This window comes from Schistocerca americana, chromosome 1 (assembly GCF_021461395.2).
Source record: "Schistocerca americana isolate TAMUIC-IGC-003095 chromosome 1, iqSchAmer2.1, whole genome shotgun sequence".
NCBI classification, from domain to species: domain Eukaryota; kingdom Metazoa; phylum Arthropoda; class Insecta; order Orthoptera; family Acrididae; genus Schistocerca; species Schistocerca americana.
In genome coordinates, this window is record NC_060119.1 from 1,124,022,304 (window position 1) to 1,124,037,807 (window position 15,504).

At 41.7% G+C, this 15,504-nt stretch overlaps 1 protein-coding gene across 4 annotated transcripts in view; it reads left to right on the forward strand.

Annotated features, from left to right (window-relative positions):
• Positions 1 to 15,504, forward strand: part of LOC124551036 (caspase-1-like) — a 141,316-nt gene that overhangs the window by 91,001 nt on the left and 34,811 nt on the right. For all 4 annotated transcript variants that reach the window (XM_047125916.1, XM_047125907.1, XM_047125924.1 and 1 more), the window contains one exon: positions 11,662 to 11,803. In XM_047125916.1, the coding sequence (XP_046981872.1) occupies positions 11,662 to 11,803 (142 nt within the window). The remainder of the gene's footprint in view (positions 1 to 11,661; positions 11,804 to 15,504) is intronic.

Here is a 15,504-nt window from a genome sequence, read left to right on the forward strand (position 1 = left end):
TTACGCATTACAATATTTGTGTAGGAGGCGGAAACGATAACAGAATGTTGGTCTGTAATACACTCACTAATTATTGTTAATTTATTATTGTAAATAAGATACATGTAACTGTGCCAGTTCTTCCTCGTACAGACATAAGAATAAGGCATCAGAAGATTATATAATTCTCCTAATGCAGCGGCCTAAAAAGGAAGTGCGACATGGACTCTAATTATGTATGCCAGGCACCTCTGGATTGTTACGTTACCAGAACAGAGATTACTACTATTTTGGCAGATCACTAACGTCTATCTTGATGATACAACAGATTCATTACATAAGAAAGTTTCAAAATCCGACTTACAAATAGTGTGCCTGCAGGGGGGACTGGAGTTCACAGGTTGTTATCTCCTTTTATAATCCTACCATTACTATTGTAATTTACTACGCTTTTACCTAAATAACAGAAAACCTGTCTCTATGTTGCCACGTATAACCCTCCTACTAAAATTTGGTTTAGTTTCCATATAAAGTACACTTTGGGAGGATAGTCCTCTTTATAGGACAAGCTAATCAATAGAGTTACCCTTTTTACAGGATTAGACCGTGTGTTGCGGCTAATGGAAAAGTAAATCAGACTATTCACTTCTTTTCCTAAGATCTTATCCAGCGGTTAGATAGAAACGCAGTATGAATAATATTATATTGAAGCTAGGACAACTCAGTTCCAAGTTCATTTAGTGGTTTAAAACATGTGCTAATGGTCGACAGCTTGTCCAGGAAGTGAAACAGTGAATTATTGGAAAAGCGGAACTATGAATTTTGCCTACTTTCTTGCTGCTGTTATATTTGGTTTTTCAAATAAATATTACTACACTTAAACAATGTTGGACTACACCCTTATTAATTACGTTTTTAGAAGACAAAAAGCCCAGTAGCTAAGGAAGCTAAAAACGTCTGGCCAGGGATGATCTTTAGAAAAGCATTTTTCCTAACCAATATACTTAAATACTAAAATACTTAGATACTAAAGCACACACATTTTATACTGAACATTTTATTTAAAAAACTCTTTCTTACTAGAATTTACTTTCAAAAGCTGTTACTCTTTGAAAAAATGTTCAAATGTATGTGAATTCCTAAGGGACCAAACTGCTGAGGTCATCGGTTCCTAGACTTACACTACTTAAACGAACTTAAACTATCTTATGCTAACAACAACACACACACCTGTGCCCAAGGGAGGACTCGAACCTCCGGCGGGAGGGGCCGTGGAATCCGTGACACGGCGCCTCAAACCACGCGGCCACTCCGCTCAGCTGTTACTCTTTGAACTAACTCTTTATAGTCATTTAACAGATTCTAGGAATTTTGCTTCACTCTGACTGAATTTTACGTAAGCAAACTTTTACTATAACACTTTGCACTAGTTAAGAAAACTTTCTCATTTTTTACACAAAACAATTGAAATGGTGCCTTCTAATATTAACTTGGTACTTCATAAGTCTGTGAAAGCGGATACTCCGATTCACCAAACACCAGGAAGGAACACTGGATGAAAACAGGGTGAACCAGTTTCTTTAAAGTTCAAGAATGATTATTAAAATCACAGTTTAAATAAATGGTTTACGCTGCACAAGCGTAAAATACAAATAAATCTTATCTGGTGGTTGTAGGCTTGGGTATGGCGAACCGTTATGACGCCTATACTACCCACAGTACAGCCTGCAACTATTTTGCTATATGGGCTCAATTTCTCTTCTTGGCGTCGTTTAATTTTATATACAGTAGCCCAAAAACTCGCAGCTATGCCGTAAGCCGTTTGCAGTCTTCATCCTAGACATTTTGTGCAAATTTTTCCTGCTCTTGCTCCAGGTAGCGCGCCAATTTGCCCTTACCACCGTTTCCTCTCCCCAGAGCCACTTTCGTTTCAAACAAAAGCACACTGGCTTTTACATAACACCTATTTCTTACATTATTCCTAAGCTTGAATATTTCTTACAATTGTCAAATTTACATCAGCATGAACAGTTTATACACACAAAGAAGTGTAAAGCTGTTATCTACCACTTGAGAGAGTACACAGAAACGATAATTAACGGAAAGATAAAAGTTCACTATGACTGATGACTGAACCCCAGACCTTGGGTTTTGTAGTGCTGCATTTACCCACGGAGCCACTACGGAACAGAGCAGCCAATGTACAGAATTGTTCCATTCAACTCACAGTGCAATCTAGATGATACCATAATGGAATGTTCTGCATACTGTCATTTTATTTTAACATATTCGTATTTCTTTCAAAAAAAAAGAAAAAGTGCATTTCCTGTGGATCTTTAGTGCGCCAGCGGCTAAACACACGATATTTTTTTGCCGTACACAAACTTTATTACAAAAGCACTAAACACGTAGTACAGCAGCAATGACACCTCTGTGGACAGACGCGATTATTAATGAAAGTTACGATTAATGCATAATATGTGACGGTAGAATGTTCCACAGTACTGAATACATACGGTTCAAATTTAAGTAATTATTTTTACAGGCCTACTTAAATATTTATTTTAACTCAATAACTATACATTCTTTACAAACAGATATTGGGTTTGCTAATTTTTCTTGTAAATTACTTTACACTCTTTCTCTCTTCACATTTACAACGTGCTTTAAAATTATTTTACTGTAGTCCAAGTCGGTTTTGTTATAGAACATCTAGATTTATCCACTTTTCATAGGCATATCTTACTTTCCCTGACTTTCTACGAAATTCCTTAACACTCTCGTTTTCCTTAAATTTACTGAAAGTCTTAAGCCATCTCCCTTTATTGCCACTGCTGATCATAATGCTTTTTAGCTTCTGCATTTATGCATTTCTTTTAAGGAGACTGTACTATTTTTATTTCTCTTCCAAATTCCTCTGTGCTCTATGTTTCTTTAGATTTACTACAAGATCTTAAACCATCTTGCTTTATTTTTTGGTGCTTTTGCTGATGTTGTTCTGTTGTTCTGGTCTTCAGTCCTGAGACTGGTTTGATGCAGCTCTCCATGCTACTCTATCCTGTGCAAGCTTTTTCATCTCCCAGTACCTACTGCAATCTACGTCCTTCTGAATCTGCTTAGTGTATTCATCTCTTGGTCTCCCTCTACAATTCTTACCCTCCACGCTGCCCTCCAATACTAAATTGGTGATCCCTTGATGCCTCAGAACTTGTCCTACCAACCGATCCCTTCTTCTGGTCAAGTTGTGCTACAAATTTCTCTTCTCCCTAATCCTATTCAATACTTCCTCATTAGTTATGTGATCTACCCATCTAATCTTCAGCATTCTTCTGTAGCACCACATTTCGAAAGCTTCTATTCTCTTCTTGTCCAAACTATTTACCGTCCATGTTTCACTTCCATACATTGCTACACTCCACACAAATACTTTCAGAAATGATTTCCTGACACTTAAATCTATACTGGATGTTAACAAATTTTTCTTCTTCGGAAACGCTTTCCTTGCCATTGCCAGCCTACATTTTATATCCTCTCTACTTCGACCATCATCAGTTATCATGCTCCCCAAATAGCAAAACTCCTTTACTACTTTAAGTGCCTCATTTCCTAATCTAATTCCCTCAGCATCACCCGACTTAATTCGACTACATTCCATTACCCTTGTTTTGCTTTTGTTGAAGTTCATCTTATATCCTCCTTTCAAGACACTGTCCGTTCCATTCAACTGCTCTTCCAAGTCCTTTGCTGTCTCTGACAGAATTTCAATGTCATCGGCGAACCTCAAAGTTTTTATTTCTTCTCCATGGATTTTAATACCTACTCAGAATTTTTCTTTTGTTTCCTTTACTGCTTGCTCAATATACAGATTGAACAACATCGGGGAGGGGCTACAACCCTGTCTTACTCCCTTCCCAACCACTGCTTCCCTTTCATGTCCCTCGACTCTTATAACTGCCATCTGGTTTCTGTACAAATTGTAAATAGCCTTTCGCTCCCTGTATTTTACCCCTGCCACCTTTAGAATTTGAAAGAGAGTATTCCAGTCAACATTGTCAAAAGCTTTCTCTAAGTCTACAAATGCTAGAAACGTAGGTTTGCCTTTCCTTAATCTTTCTTCTAAGATAAGTCGTAAGGTCAGTATTGCCTCATGTGTTCCAGTATTTCTACGGAATCCTAACTGATCTTCCCCGAGGTCGGCTTCTACTAGTTTTTCCATTCGTCTGTAAAGAATTCGTGTGAGTATTTTGCAGCTGTGGCTTATTAAGCTGATTTTTCGGTAATTTTCACATCTGTCAACACCTGCTTTCTTTGGGATTGGAATTATTATATTCTTCTTGAAGTCTGAGGGTATTTCGCCTGTCTCATACATCTTGCTCACCAGATGGTAGAGTTTTGTCAGGACTGGCTCTCCCAAGGCCGTCAGTAGTTCCAGTGGAATGTTGTCTACTCCGGGGGCCTTGTTTCGACTCAGGTCTTTCAGTGCTCTGTCAAACTCTTCACGCAGTATCGTATCTCCCATTTCATCTTCATCTACATCCTCTTCCATTTCCATAATATTGTCCTCAGGTACATCGCCCTTGTATAGACCCTCTATATACTCCTTCCACCTTTCTGCTTTCCCTTCTTTGCTTAGAACTGGGTTTCCATCGGAGCTCTTATGTTCATACAAGTAGTTCTCTTATCTCCAAAGGTCTCATTAATTTTCCTGTAGGCAGTATCTATCTTACCCCTAGTGAGATAAGCCTCTACATCCTTACATTTGTCCTCTAGCCATCCCTACTTAGCCATTTTGCACTTTCTGTCGATCTCATTTTTGAGACGTTTGTATTCCTTTTTGCCTGCTTCATTTACTGCATTTTTATATTTTCTCCTTTCATCAATTAAATTCAATATTTCTTCCGTTACCCAAGGATTTATACTAGCCCTCGTCTTTTTACCCACTTGATCCTCTGCTGCCTTCACTACTTCATCCCTCAAAGCTACCCATTCTGCTTCTACTGTATTTCTTTCTCCCATTCCTGTCAGTTGTTCCCTTATGCTCTCCCTGAAACTCTGTACAACCTCTGGTTCTTTCAGATTATCCAGGTCCCATCTCCTTAAATTCCCACCTTTTTGCAGTTTCTTCAGTTTTAATCTACAGTTCATAACCAATAGATTGTGGTCAGAGTCCACATCTGCCCCTGGAAATGTCTTACAATTTAAAAAACCTGGTTCCTAAATCTCTGTCTTACCATTATATAATCTATCTGATACCTTTTAGTATCTCCAGGGTTCTTCCATGTATACAACCTTCTATCATGATTCTTGAAACAAGTGTTAGCTCGACGAAACATCCGTACCCATAGACTGGAAAGTTGCACAGGTCACGCCAATATTCAAGAGAGGCAGTATCAAGGTTCCTTTCAGAGCATGCTGATGCAGTAGCTCCATACTAAACAATTATATACAACCGCTCGTTCGAGGAAACATCCGTACCCAGAGACTGGAAAGTTGCACACGTCACGCCAATATTCAAGAGAGGCAATATCAATAATCCACTAAATTAGAGGCCCATATCATAACTAATGAGGAGGTATTGAGTAGGATTGGGGAGAAGAGAAGTTTGTGGCACAACTTGACGAGAAGAAGGAATCGGTTGGTAGGACATGTTCTGAGGCATCAAGGGATCACCAATTTAGTATTGGAGGGCAGCGTGGAGGGTAAAAATCGTAGAGGGAGACCAAGAGATGAATACACTAAGCAGATTCAGAAGGATGTAGGTTGTAGTAGGTACTGGGAGATGAAAAAGGTTGCACAGGATAGAGTAGCATGGAGAGCTGCATCAAACCAGTCTCAGGACTGAAGACCACAACAACAACAACATCATTAACGTCGATATGCAGCAGTTTTGTGTTCGAATATTACGAATTACCTCGAAGAAAATGGTGTAATGATACCTAGTCAACACGGATTTAGAAAACGTTGTTCCTGTGAAACACAATTAGCTCTTTACCCACAACAATTTTTCAGTGTTATGAAAAAAGATTTCAAATAGTTTCCGTATTTCTAGATTTCCAGAAGGCTTTTGACACTGTACTTCACAAGCTGCTTGTTATCATATTGCGTGCTTATGGAATATCGTTTCAGTTATGCGACTGGATTCTGATTTCCTGTCAGAGAGATCACAGTTCGTAGTAACTGACGGAAAGTCATCGAGTAAAACGGAAGTGATTTGTGGTGTTTCCCAAGGTAGTGTTATAGACCCTTTGCTGTTCTTAATCTATGCAAACGATTTAGGAGACAATCTGAGCAGCCATATTAGGCTGTTTGCAGATGATGCTGTCGTTTATCGACTAGTAAAGTCATCAGAAGATCAAAACAGATTGTCAAACGATTTAGAAAAGATATCTGTACGGTGCAAAATTGGCAATTCGACCCTAAATAAAGAAAGGCGTGACGTCATCCACATGAGTGCAAAAAGGATCCGTTATACTTCGATTACGCGCTAAATGAGTCAAATCTAAAGGCCATAAATACAACTAAATACCTAGGAATTACAATTACGAACACCTTAAATTGGAAGGAATATATGGAAAATATTTTGGGGAAGTCTAATCAACGACTGCGTTTTATTGGCAGGACACTTAGAAAATGTAACAGATCTACTAAGGAGACTGACTACACTACGCTTATCCGTCCTTTTTTAGATTACTGCTGCACAGTGTGGGGTTCTTACCAGATAGGACTGACGGCGTACATCGAGAAAGTTCAAAGAAAGGCACCACGTTTTGTATTATCGGGAAATAGGGGAGAGAGTGTCACTGAAATGATACAAGATTTGGGGTGGCGTAATCTTCTCACGAAATTTCGATCATCAACTTTCTCCTCCGAATCCGAAAATACTTTTTGACGCCGACCTGTATAGGGAGGCACGATCATTATAATAAAATAAGGGAAATAAGAGCTCGCATAGAAACATATAGGTGTTCGTTTTTTCCGCGCGCTGTACGGGATTGGAATAATAGAGAGTTATTGTGAAGGTGTTTCGATAAACCCTCCACCAGGCACTGAAATGGATTTGCAGAGTATCCCTGTAAATGTAAATATAAATCCCCTCTGCCTTCCACGTCGCTTCCCATTTCTTCTTTTATCATATCATTCCATCTATTTGCTCTTTTCTCTGAGTTTCATCAGAGTGGAATTCCTCTTGCACTCTTAAGGGGGGTAGGACGTCAAACGGGCCGTCTTGGAGCAGGAGAGACACCACAGGACATTTTAATTTCCACTGTCTATACTTTTAAAAATAAATTCATAAAACTTTGTCAGAATGACCAGAAACGATTCAGGATTTACACGTATAGTGGTGGAAGTTCAAAAATATAAGAAAATAATTTATTTTTTTACATTTGTATTTCACCTTTTTTCACTTACCATTGGCTGCATTTGTTGCTATAGGTACACTTTTCTTCATAAATAAGGGAGGTTATTCGATTAATTTTGCCCAGCGTACAAACCATACTTACAGGTGTATGAAACTCTAGAATTTTCCAAATATATTAAAAACTGTGGTAAAAATTGAGATAATTAACGGTAATATTTGAGTTTTATCTAAACATAAAGTTTAAAATGTAACAGTACATTCATTTTTTCATAAATTAAATAATTTCTAGAGCTTCATACACCTGTGAGTATGGTTTGTATGCTGTGAAAAATTCATGGAAGTTAAAAATTCCTGTGGTGTCACTCCTGCTCCAAGTCGTCCCGTTTGACGTCCTATCCCCCTTAATACTAATGCTTTAGATTTTAATTTCCTTGGTGGTTAGTTTCAGTTTTTCATGCGCCGGAACCGTCCTTCGGACGACTATATCTTTCTCGATTTCTTCAAAGTTTTTTTGTAGTCGTTTTTGCCTTGACTACCCTGTACTTATTTATTTCATTCATAAGTGACTTACATTGTAGTGTTCCTGTTCTTTCCTGAACAGTTTTGTACTTCTTTGTTTCGATGGTTAAATGGAATTTTTCCCCCGTTACGCGAGGTTTGTTCGCAAATGACTTCCTCGTACCTATATTTGTCTGGTCAACTTCAGTTATTATCGCCTTTAGAGATGACCACCCTCTTCAACTGAACTACGTATTGTAGTATTCATTATTGTCGGATTTTCCATCGTTAGAGGACTTCAAAAGCACTTCGTCATTCCAGTTCTTTCCACATCGATTCTTCCGGATGCGTGTGTTAACCTAAAGCCTATTTTTCATCATTACTAAATTGTGATATCTACTCCAGAGAGCGCCTTACAATCCAACATCTAACTTCAGAATCTCTGCCTTACCATGGTGTAACGTATTTGGAATCTCCCCATGTGTCCAGGCTATTTGCAAGTATACATCCTCCTCTTGTCATTTTTTAAACGCATATTCACTGTTACTTGTTGAAATTTATAGCTGAACTGACATAGTCTCATTCTTCCGTCATTCCGACTACCGGTAGCCTATTGTCCTGTACGTCTGCATCCGCCTCCCCCCCCCCCCCCCTCTACCCACTCGCTCTCCCGGACCTGCTACAGTGTTCGCCGGACGGAGTGGCCAAGCGGTTCTAGGCGCTACAGTCTGGAACAGCGCGACCGCTATGGTAACAGGTTCGAATCCTGCCTCGGACATGGATGTGTGTGATGCCTTTAGGTTAGTTAGGTTTAAGTAGATCTAAGTTCTAGGGACTGATGACCTCAGAAGTTAAGTCCCATAATGCTCAGAGCAACCATTTGCTACAGCGTTCAAATAACCCACAATTGTGATTTTCATATCCCTTTACTTATTGAATACTTTTTCAATATCCTAACACATCATCTCTGCCTTTTAATCTTCATCTTGTGACTTACCTGAAATGTTGTTGTTGGTTTGCTGCTGATTCTGATGAAAATAATCTTATCCCCGAAATGTTAACAGTAACCTACTCTATGGCCTACTTCCTTATTCGTTATGAAGCCTACTCACGCAACACTATTTGCTGCTACTGTTGATATTCTCTTATATTCGTCTGATCATAAATCATCATCTTCATTCCATTTCATTTCATGGTCCTGCACTATATATGGACGGAACTATTGTATTTCCCTTTTCAAATTTTATTTTTCCCTGCCACATGCAGATTTCAGACATTTCACACTCTAATCTGATCATTATTTTGTAGAGTAAAATTAAACACTCCACCACAAAAAACAGCAGGGCCGTGCAAAAACACCTGTCCATTAACACTATTGACATTAATATCAATGTTGTCTACAGCTTTATAAACTGTGTGGCGTGATCGCCTCCTCCTCATGTTATAACGCGGCATCTCTGTGGCTCCATGCTGTTGCTCGTGCGGCTGCTGGACGACTGACGCCATCTTGCGACAAACTCTGTTTTGTTATTCAGTCTTTTTCTTATAGACATCGCTCACTTTGCACTTCCTTCCCACAGATCCGATTGCTTTTCTAGTCGGGAACGGTTAGATAGTAGAGAGATTATCATGCAACTTCTCACTCACAGGCCGTATGGCTTGTAGATACGTGCAGTGATTTGTGTTGCCTTCTACATTCTTATGCCGTCGGTCATTGCTGATTCTTGCACCTTTTAGGGACAATTACCCCTTCCAAGGTCAAAAGTTGTCTGAATCTCTCTCAGCTGCTCCGTCCTTTTTGACCACACTGTAGAAATAACGAAGGTGACCGTAGCGGTCGCGCGGTTCCAAACTGAAGCGCCTAGAACCGCTCGGCCACACCGGCCGGCGTAAACACCTTTTACTGTTCTCCGTTGACAAAGAGCGATTGGCACAGACACACCTCTTCTTTAACAGACATTGTGTCACTTGTGTCAGCGGTGCAGGATCATGTCTCCCGGTACCCATTTTGCAGTATACAGGGTGTTACTAAAAGGTACGGCCAAACTTTCAGGAAACATTCCTCACTCACAAAGAAAGAAAATATGTTATGTGGACATATGTCCGCAAACCCTTACTTTCCATGTTAGAGCTCTATTTTATTACTTCTCTTCAAATCACATTAATCATGGAATGGAAACACACAGCAACTGAACGTACCATCGTGACTTCAAACACTTTGTTACAGGAGATGTTCAAAATGTCCTCCGTTAGCGAGGATACATGCATCCACCCTCCGTCGCATGGAATCCTTGATGCGCTGATGCAGCCCTGGAGACTGGCGTATTGTATCACAGCCGTCCACAGTATTAGCACGAAGAGTCTCTACGTTTGGTACCGGGGTTGCGTAGACAAGAGCTTTCAAATGCCCCCATAAATGAAATTCAAGAGAGTCGATGTTAGGAGAGCGTGGAGGCCACGGAATTGGTACGCCTCTACCAATCCATCGGTCACCGAATCTGTTGTTGAGAAGCGTACGAACACTTCAACTGAAATGAGCAGGAGCTCCATCGTGCATGAACCACATGTTGTGTCGTACTTGTAAAGGCACATGTTCTAGCAGCACCGGTAGAGTATGCCGTATGAAATCATGATAACGTGCTCCATTGAGCGTAGGTGGAAGAACATGGGGCCCAATCAAGACATCACCAACAATGCCTGCCCAAACATTCACAGAAAATCTGTGTTGATGACGTGATTGCACAATTGCGTGCGGATTCTCGTCAGCCCACACATGTTGATTGTGAAAATTTACAGTTTGATCGCGTTGGAATGAAGCCTCATCCGTAAAGAGAACATTTGCACTGAAATGAGGATTGACACATTGTTGGATGAACCATTCGCAGAAGTGTAGCCGTGGAGGCCAATCAGCTGCCGATAGTGCCTGCACACGCTGTACATGGTACGGAAACAACTGGTTCTCCCGCAGCACTCTCCATACAGTGACGTGGTCAACGTTACCTTGTACAGCAGCGATTTCTCTGACGCTGACATTAGGGTTATGGTCAACTGCACGAAGAATTGCCTCGTCCATTGCAGGTGCCCGCGTCGTTCTAGGTCTTCCCCAGTCGCGAGTCATAGGCTGGGATGTTCTGAGCTCCCTAAGACGCCGATCAATTGCTTCGAACGTCTTCCTGTCGGGACACCTTCGTTCTGGAAATCTGTCTCAATACAAACGTACCGCGCCACGGCTATTGCCCCGTGCTAATCCATACATCAAATGGGCATCTGCCAACTCCGCATTTGTAAACATTGCACTGACTGCAAAACCACCTTCATGATGAACAATAACCTATTGATGCTACGTACTGATGTGCTTGATGCTAGTACTGTAGAGCAATGAGTCGCATGTCAACACAAGCACCGAAGTCAACATTACCTCATTCAATTGGCCCAACTGGCGGTGAATCGAGGAAGTACAGTACATACGGACGAAACTAAAATGAGCTCAAACATGGAAATTAATCGTTTCCGGACACATGTCCACATAACATCTTTTCTTTATGTGTATGTGAGGAATTTTTCCTGAAAGTTTCGCCGTACCTTTTTGTAACACCCTGTATACAACGCTACACAGCCACTAGTGTAGTATTTGCAGGCAGTGATAAATACGTGTTCCACTGAGCTTACTTCTTACAGCCACACAAAATTGTAAATCAATTCTCTGTTGCAGTGGATCATGATGCAAGGGGCTCCAGTAACCCACCGACCTGGATGAAACTTCACTACCACCCTCATGTGTTTCTGTTATGAATTCCGGATGGAGCGCTCTCTTTGTGTTGCAGGCGTGTAGGGGAACAGGTACCGATGCCGGCGTGACGGTGAGCGACCTCACTGCAGACGCGCCCGACAATGGCCGCGCCGAGGAGCTCACTTACCCAGTGCCTTCTTACGCCGACATCATCGTTTCATACTCGACATTCGAAGGTACGGCCTCGACAATTCCCATATGTTTGACTTAAAGGTTGCCTACGTTTCAAAGTCTTTCCTTATTCTGAGAGACGCTGCGGGCAAAAATGTTTGTTTATTGTAACTGCTAACAAAAAATTTAGGAAATTTACCAAAGTTTTCTGCATAACCCATTAATCATATAACAAATTTATATAAACGTGACACCCACACACACACACACACATTATCATCAGTTATCTGCTATATTAGCAGGTCCTTTGCCTCTCCATTTTGTGCGATCCATTGCTTCCTTCTTAAGGCTGCTGTATGTTGTACTGTCCATCATGTCATCCAGTATCTGGAATCTCTTCCTTCCTCGCTTCCTTTTCCCTTCTACATAACCTTCTAAAACTGTTTTGATCAGTCCGTCATTCTTTCTTAATACACTCCTGGAAATGGGAAAAAGAACACATTGACACCGGTGTGTCAGACCCACCATACTTGCTCCGGACACTGCGAGAGGGCTGTACAAGCAATGATCACACGCACGGCACTGCGGACGCACCAGGAACCGCGGTGTTGGCCGTCGAATGGCCCTAGCTGCGCAGCATTTGTGCACCGCCGCCGTCAGTGTCAGCCAGTTTGCCGTGGCATACGGAGCTCCATCGCAGTCTTTAACACTGGTAGCATGCCGCGACAGCGTGGACGTGAACCGTATGTGCAGTTGACGGACTTTGAGCGAGGGCGTAAAGTGGGCATGCGGGAGGCCGGGTGGACGTACCGCCGAATTGCTCAACACGTGGGGCGTGAGGTCTCCACAGTACATCGATGTTGTCGCCAGTGGTCGGCGGAAGGTGCACGTGCCCGTCGACCTGGGACCGGACCGCAGCGACGCACGGATGCACGCCAAGACCGTAGGATCCTACGCAGTGCCGTAGGGGACCGCACCGCCACTTCCCAGCAAATTAGGGACACTGTTGCTCCTGGGGTATCGGCGAGGACCATTCGCAACCGTCTCCATGAAGCTGGGCTACGGTCCCGCACACCGTTAGGCCGTCTTCCGCTCACGGCCCAACATCGTGCAGCCCGCCTCCAGTGGTGTGGCGACAGGCGTGAATGGAGGGACGAATGGAGACGTGTCGTCTTCAGCGATGAGAGTCGCTTCTGCCTTTTTTTATTTATTTATTTATTTATTTATTGTTCCGTGGGACCACATTTAGGAGAAGTCTCCATGGTCATGGAACGAGTCAATACATGAAATTATAACACGATTGTAGAAACAGATAAAATGAAATATAAGAAACATATTCAGGCGACAAGTCGTTAGTTTAAATAAAGAAAATCAAGAATGTAACACTGGAATTTGCTTAATTTTTTAGCTCTTCCAGGAGCTCCTCGACAGAATAGAAGGAGTGAGCCATGAGGAAACTCTTCAGTTTAGACTTAAAAGTGTTTGGGCTACTGCTAAGATTTTTGAGTTCTTGTGGTAGCTTATTGAAAATGGATGCAGCAGAATACTGCACTCCTTTCTGCACAAGAGTCAAGGAAGTGCATTCCACATGCAGATTTGATTTCTGCCTAGTATTAACTGAGTGAAAGCTGCTAACTCTTGGGAATAAGCTAATATTGCTAACAACAAACGACATTAAAGAAAATACATACTGTGAGGGCAATGTCAAAATTCCCAGACTATTGAATAGGGGTCGACAAGAGGTTTTCGAACTTACACCATACATAGCTCGAACAGCCCGTTTTTGAGCCAAAAATACCCTTTTTGAATCAGAAGAATTACCCCAAAAAATAATACCATATGACATAAGCGTATGAAAATATGCGAAGTATACTACTTTTCGTGTTGAAATGTCACTTATTTCAGATACTGTTCTAATGGTAAATAAAGCGGCATTTAGTTTCTGAACAAGATCCTGAACATGGGCTTTCCACAACAGCTTACTATCTATCCGTACGCCTAGGAACTTGAACTGTTCCGTCTCGCTTATAACATGCCCATTCTGTCTGATTAAAATGTCAGTTCTTGTTGAATTGTGGGTTAGAAACTGTAAAAACTGAGTCTTACTGTGATTTAGCATCAGATTATTTTCCACAAGCCACGAACTTATATCATGAACTACATTATTTGATAATGTTTCAATATTACACACAAGATCATTCACTACCAAGGTGGTGTCATCAGCAAACAGAAATATTTTTGAATCACCTGTAATACTAGAAGGCATATCATTTACATAAATAAGAAACAGCAGTGGCCCCAGCACCGACCCTTGGGGAACGCCCCATTTAACAGTGCCCCATTGGGACTGAACATCATTACCACTCTCAATATTGCGGAGGATTGCCTTTTGCTTTCTGTTCTTAAAGTAGGAGGCGAACCAATTGTAAGCTACTCCCCTTACTCCATAATGTTCCAACTTCTGCAGTAATATTTTGTGGTCAACACAGTCAAAAGCCTTCGTTAAATCAAAGAAAACACCTAACGTTCGCAACCTTTTATTTAATCCATCCAACACCTCACAGAGAAAAGAGACTATAGCATTTTCAGTTGTTAAGCCATTTCTAAAACCAAACTGTACATTTGACAGCAAATCATGTGAATTTAAATGCTGCAGTAACCTTGTATATACAACCCTCTCGATAACTTTAGCAAACACCGATGGCATAGAAATAGGTCTATAATTGTCAACATTATCCCTGTCTCCCTTTTTATAAAGTGGCTTCACTACCGAGTACTTTAATCGGTCAGGAAACCGACCACTCCTAAAGGAAAAGTTACAGATATGGCTAAGTACTGAGCTAACATACGTGGAACAATACTTCAGTATTCTGCTAGATACCCCGTCATATCCATGAGAGTTCTTGGTCTTTAGTGATTTAATTATTAACTCAATCTCCCTCTTGTCAGTATCATGGAGGAGCATTTCAGGTAACAGTCTCGGAACACTTTTCTCTAAGAGCGCTATATGATTCCCTGTTGGGACTAGGTTTCTATTTAGTTCACCTGCTATATTCAGAAAGTGATTATTAAATACTGTACATATATGTGACTTATCAGTAACACGGACATCCCCACTACGCACTGATTCTATATTCTCGACCTGTCTCTGCAGACCAGCCACTTCCTTTACGACTGACCATACGGTTTTAATTTTATCCTGAGACTTAGCTATTCTATCCTTGGTGCCAGTGATGGTCGTATGCGTGTTTGGCGCCGTGCAGGTGAGCGCCACAATCAGGACTGCATACGACCGAGGCACACAGGGCCAACACCCGGCATCATGGTGTGGGGAGCGATCTCCTACACTGGCCGTACACCACTGGTGATCGTCGAGGGGACACTGAATAGTGCACGGTACATCCAAACCGTCATCGAACCCATCGTTCTACCATTCCTAGACTGGCAAGGGAACTTTCTGTTCCAACAGGACAATGCACGTCCGCATGTATCCCGTGCCACCCAACGTGCTCTAGAAGGTGTAAGTCAACTACCCTGGCCAGCAAGATCTCCGGATCTGTTCCCCATTGAGCATGTTTGGGACTGGATGAAGCGTCGTCTCACGCGGTCTGCACGTCCAGCACGAACGCTGGTCCAACTGAGGCGCCAGGTGGAAATGGCATGGCAAGCCGTTCCACAGGACTACATCCAGCATCTCTACGATCGTCTCCATGGGAGAATAGCAGCCTGCATTGCTGCGAAAGGTGGATATACACTGTACTAGTGC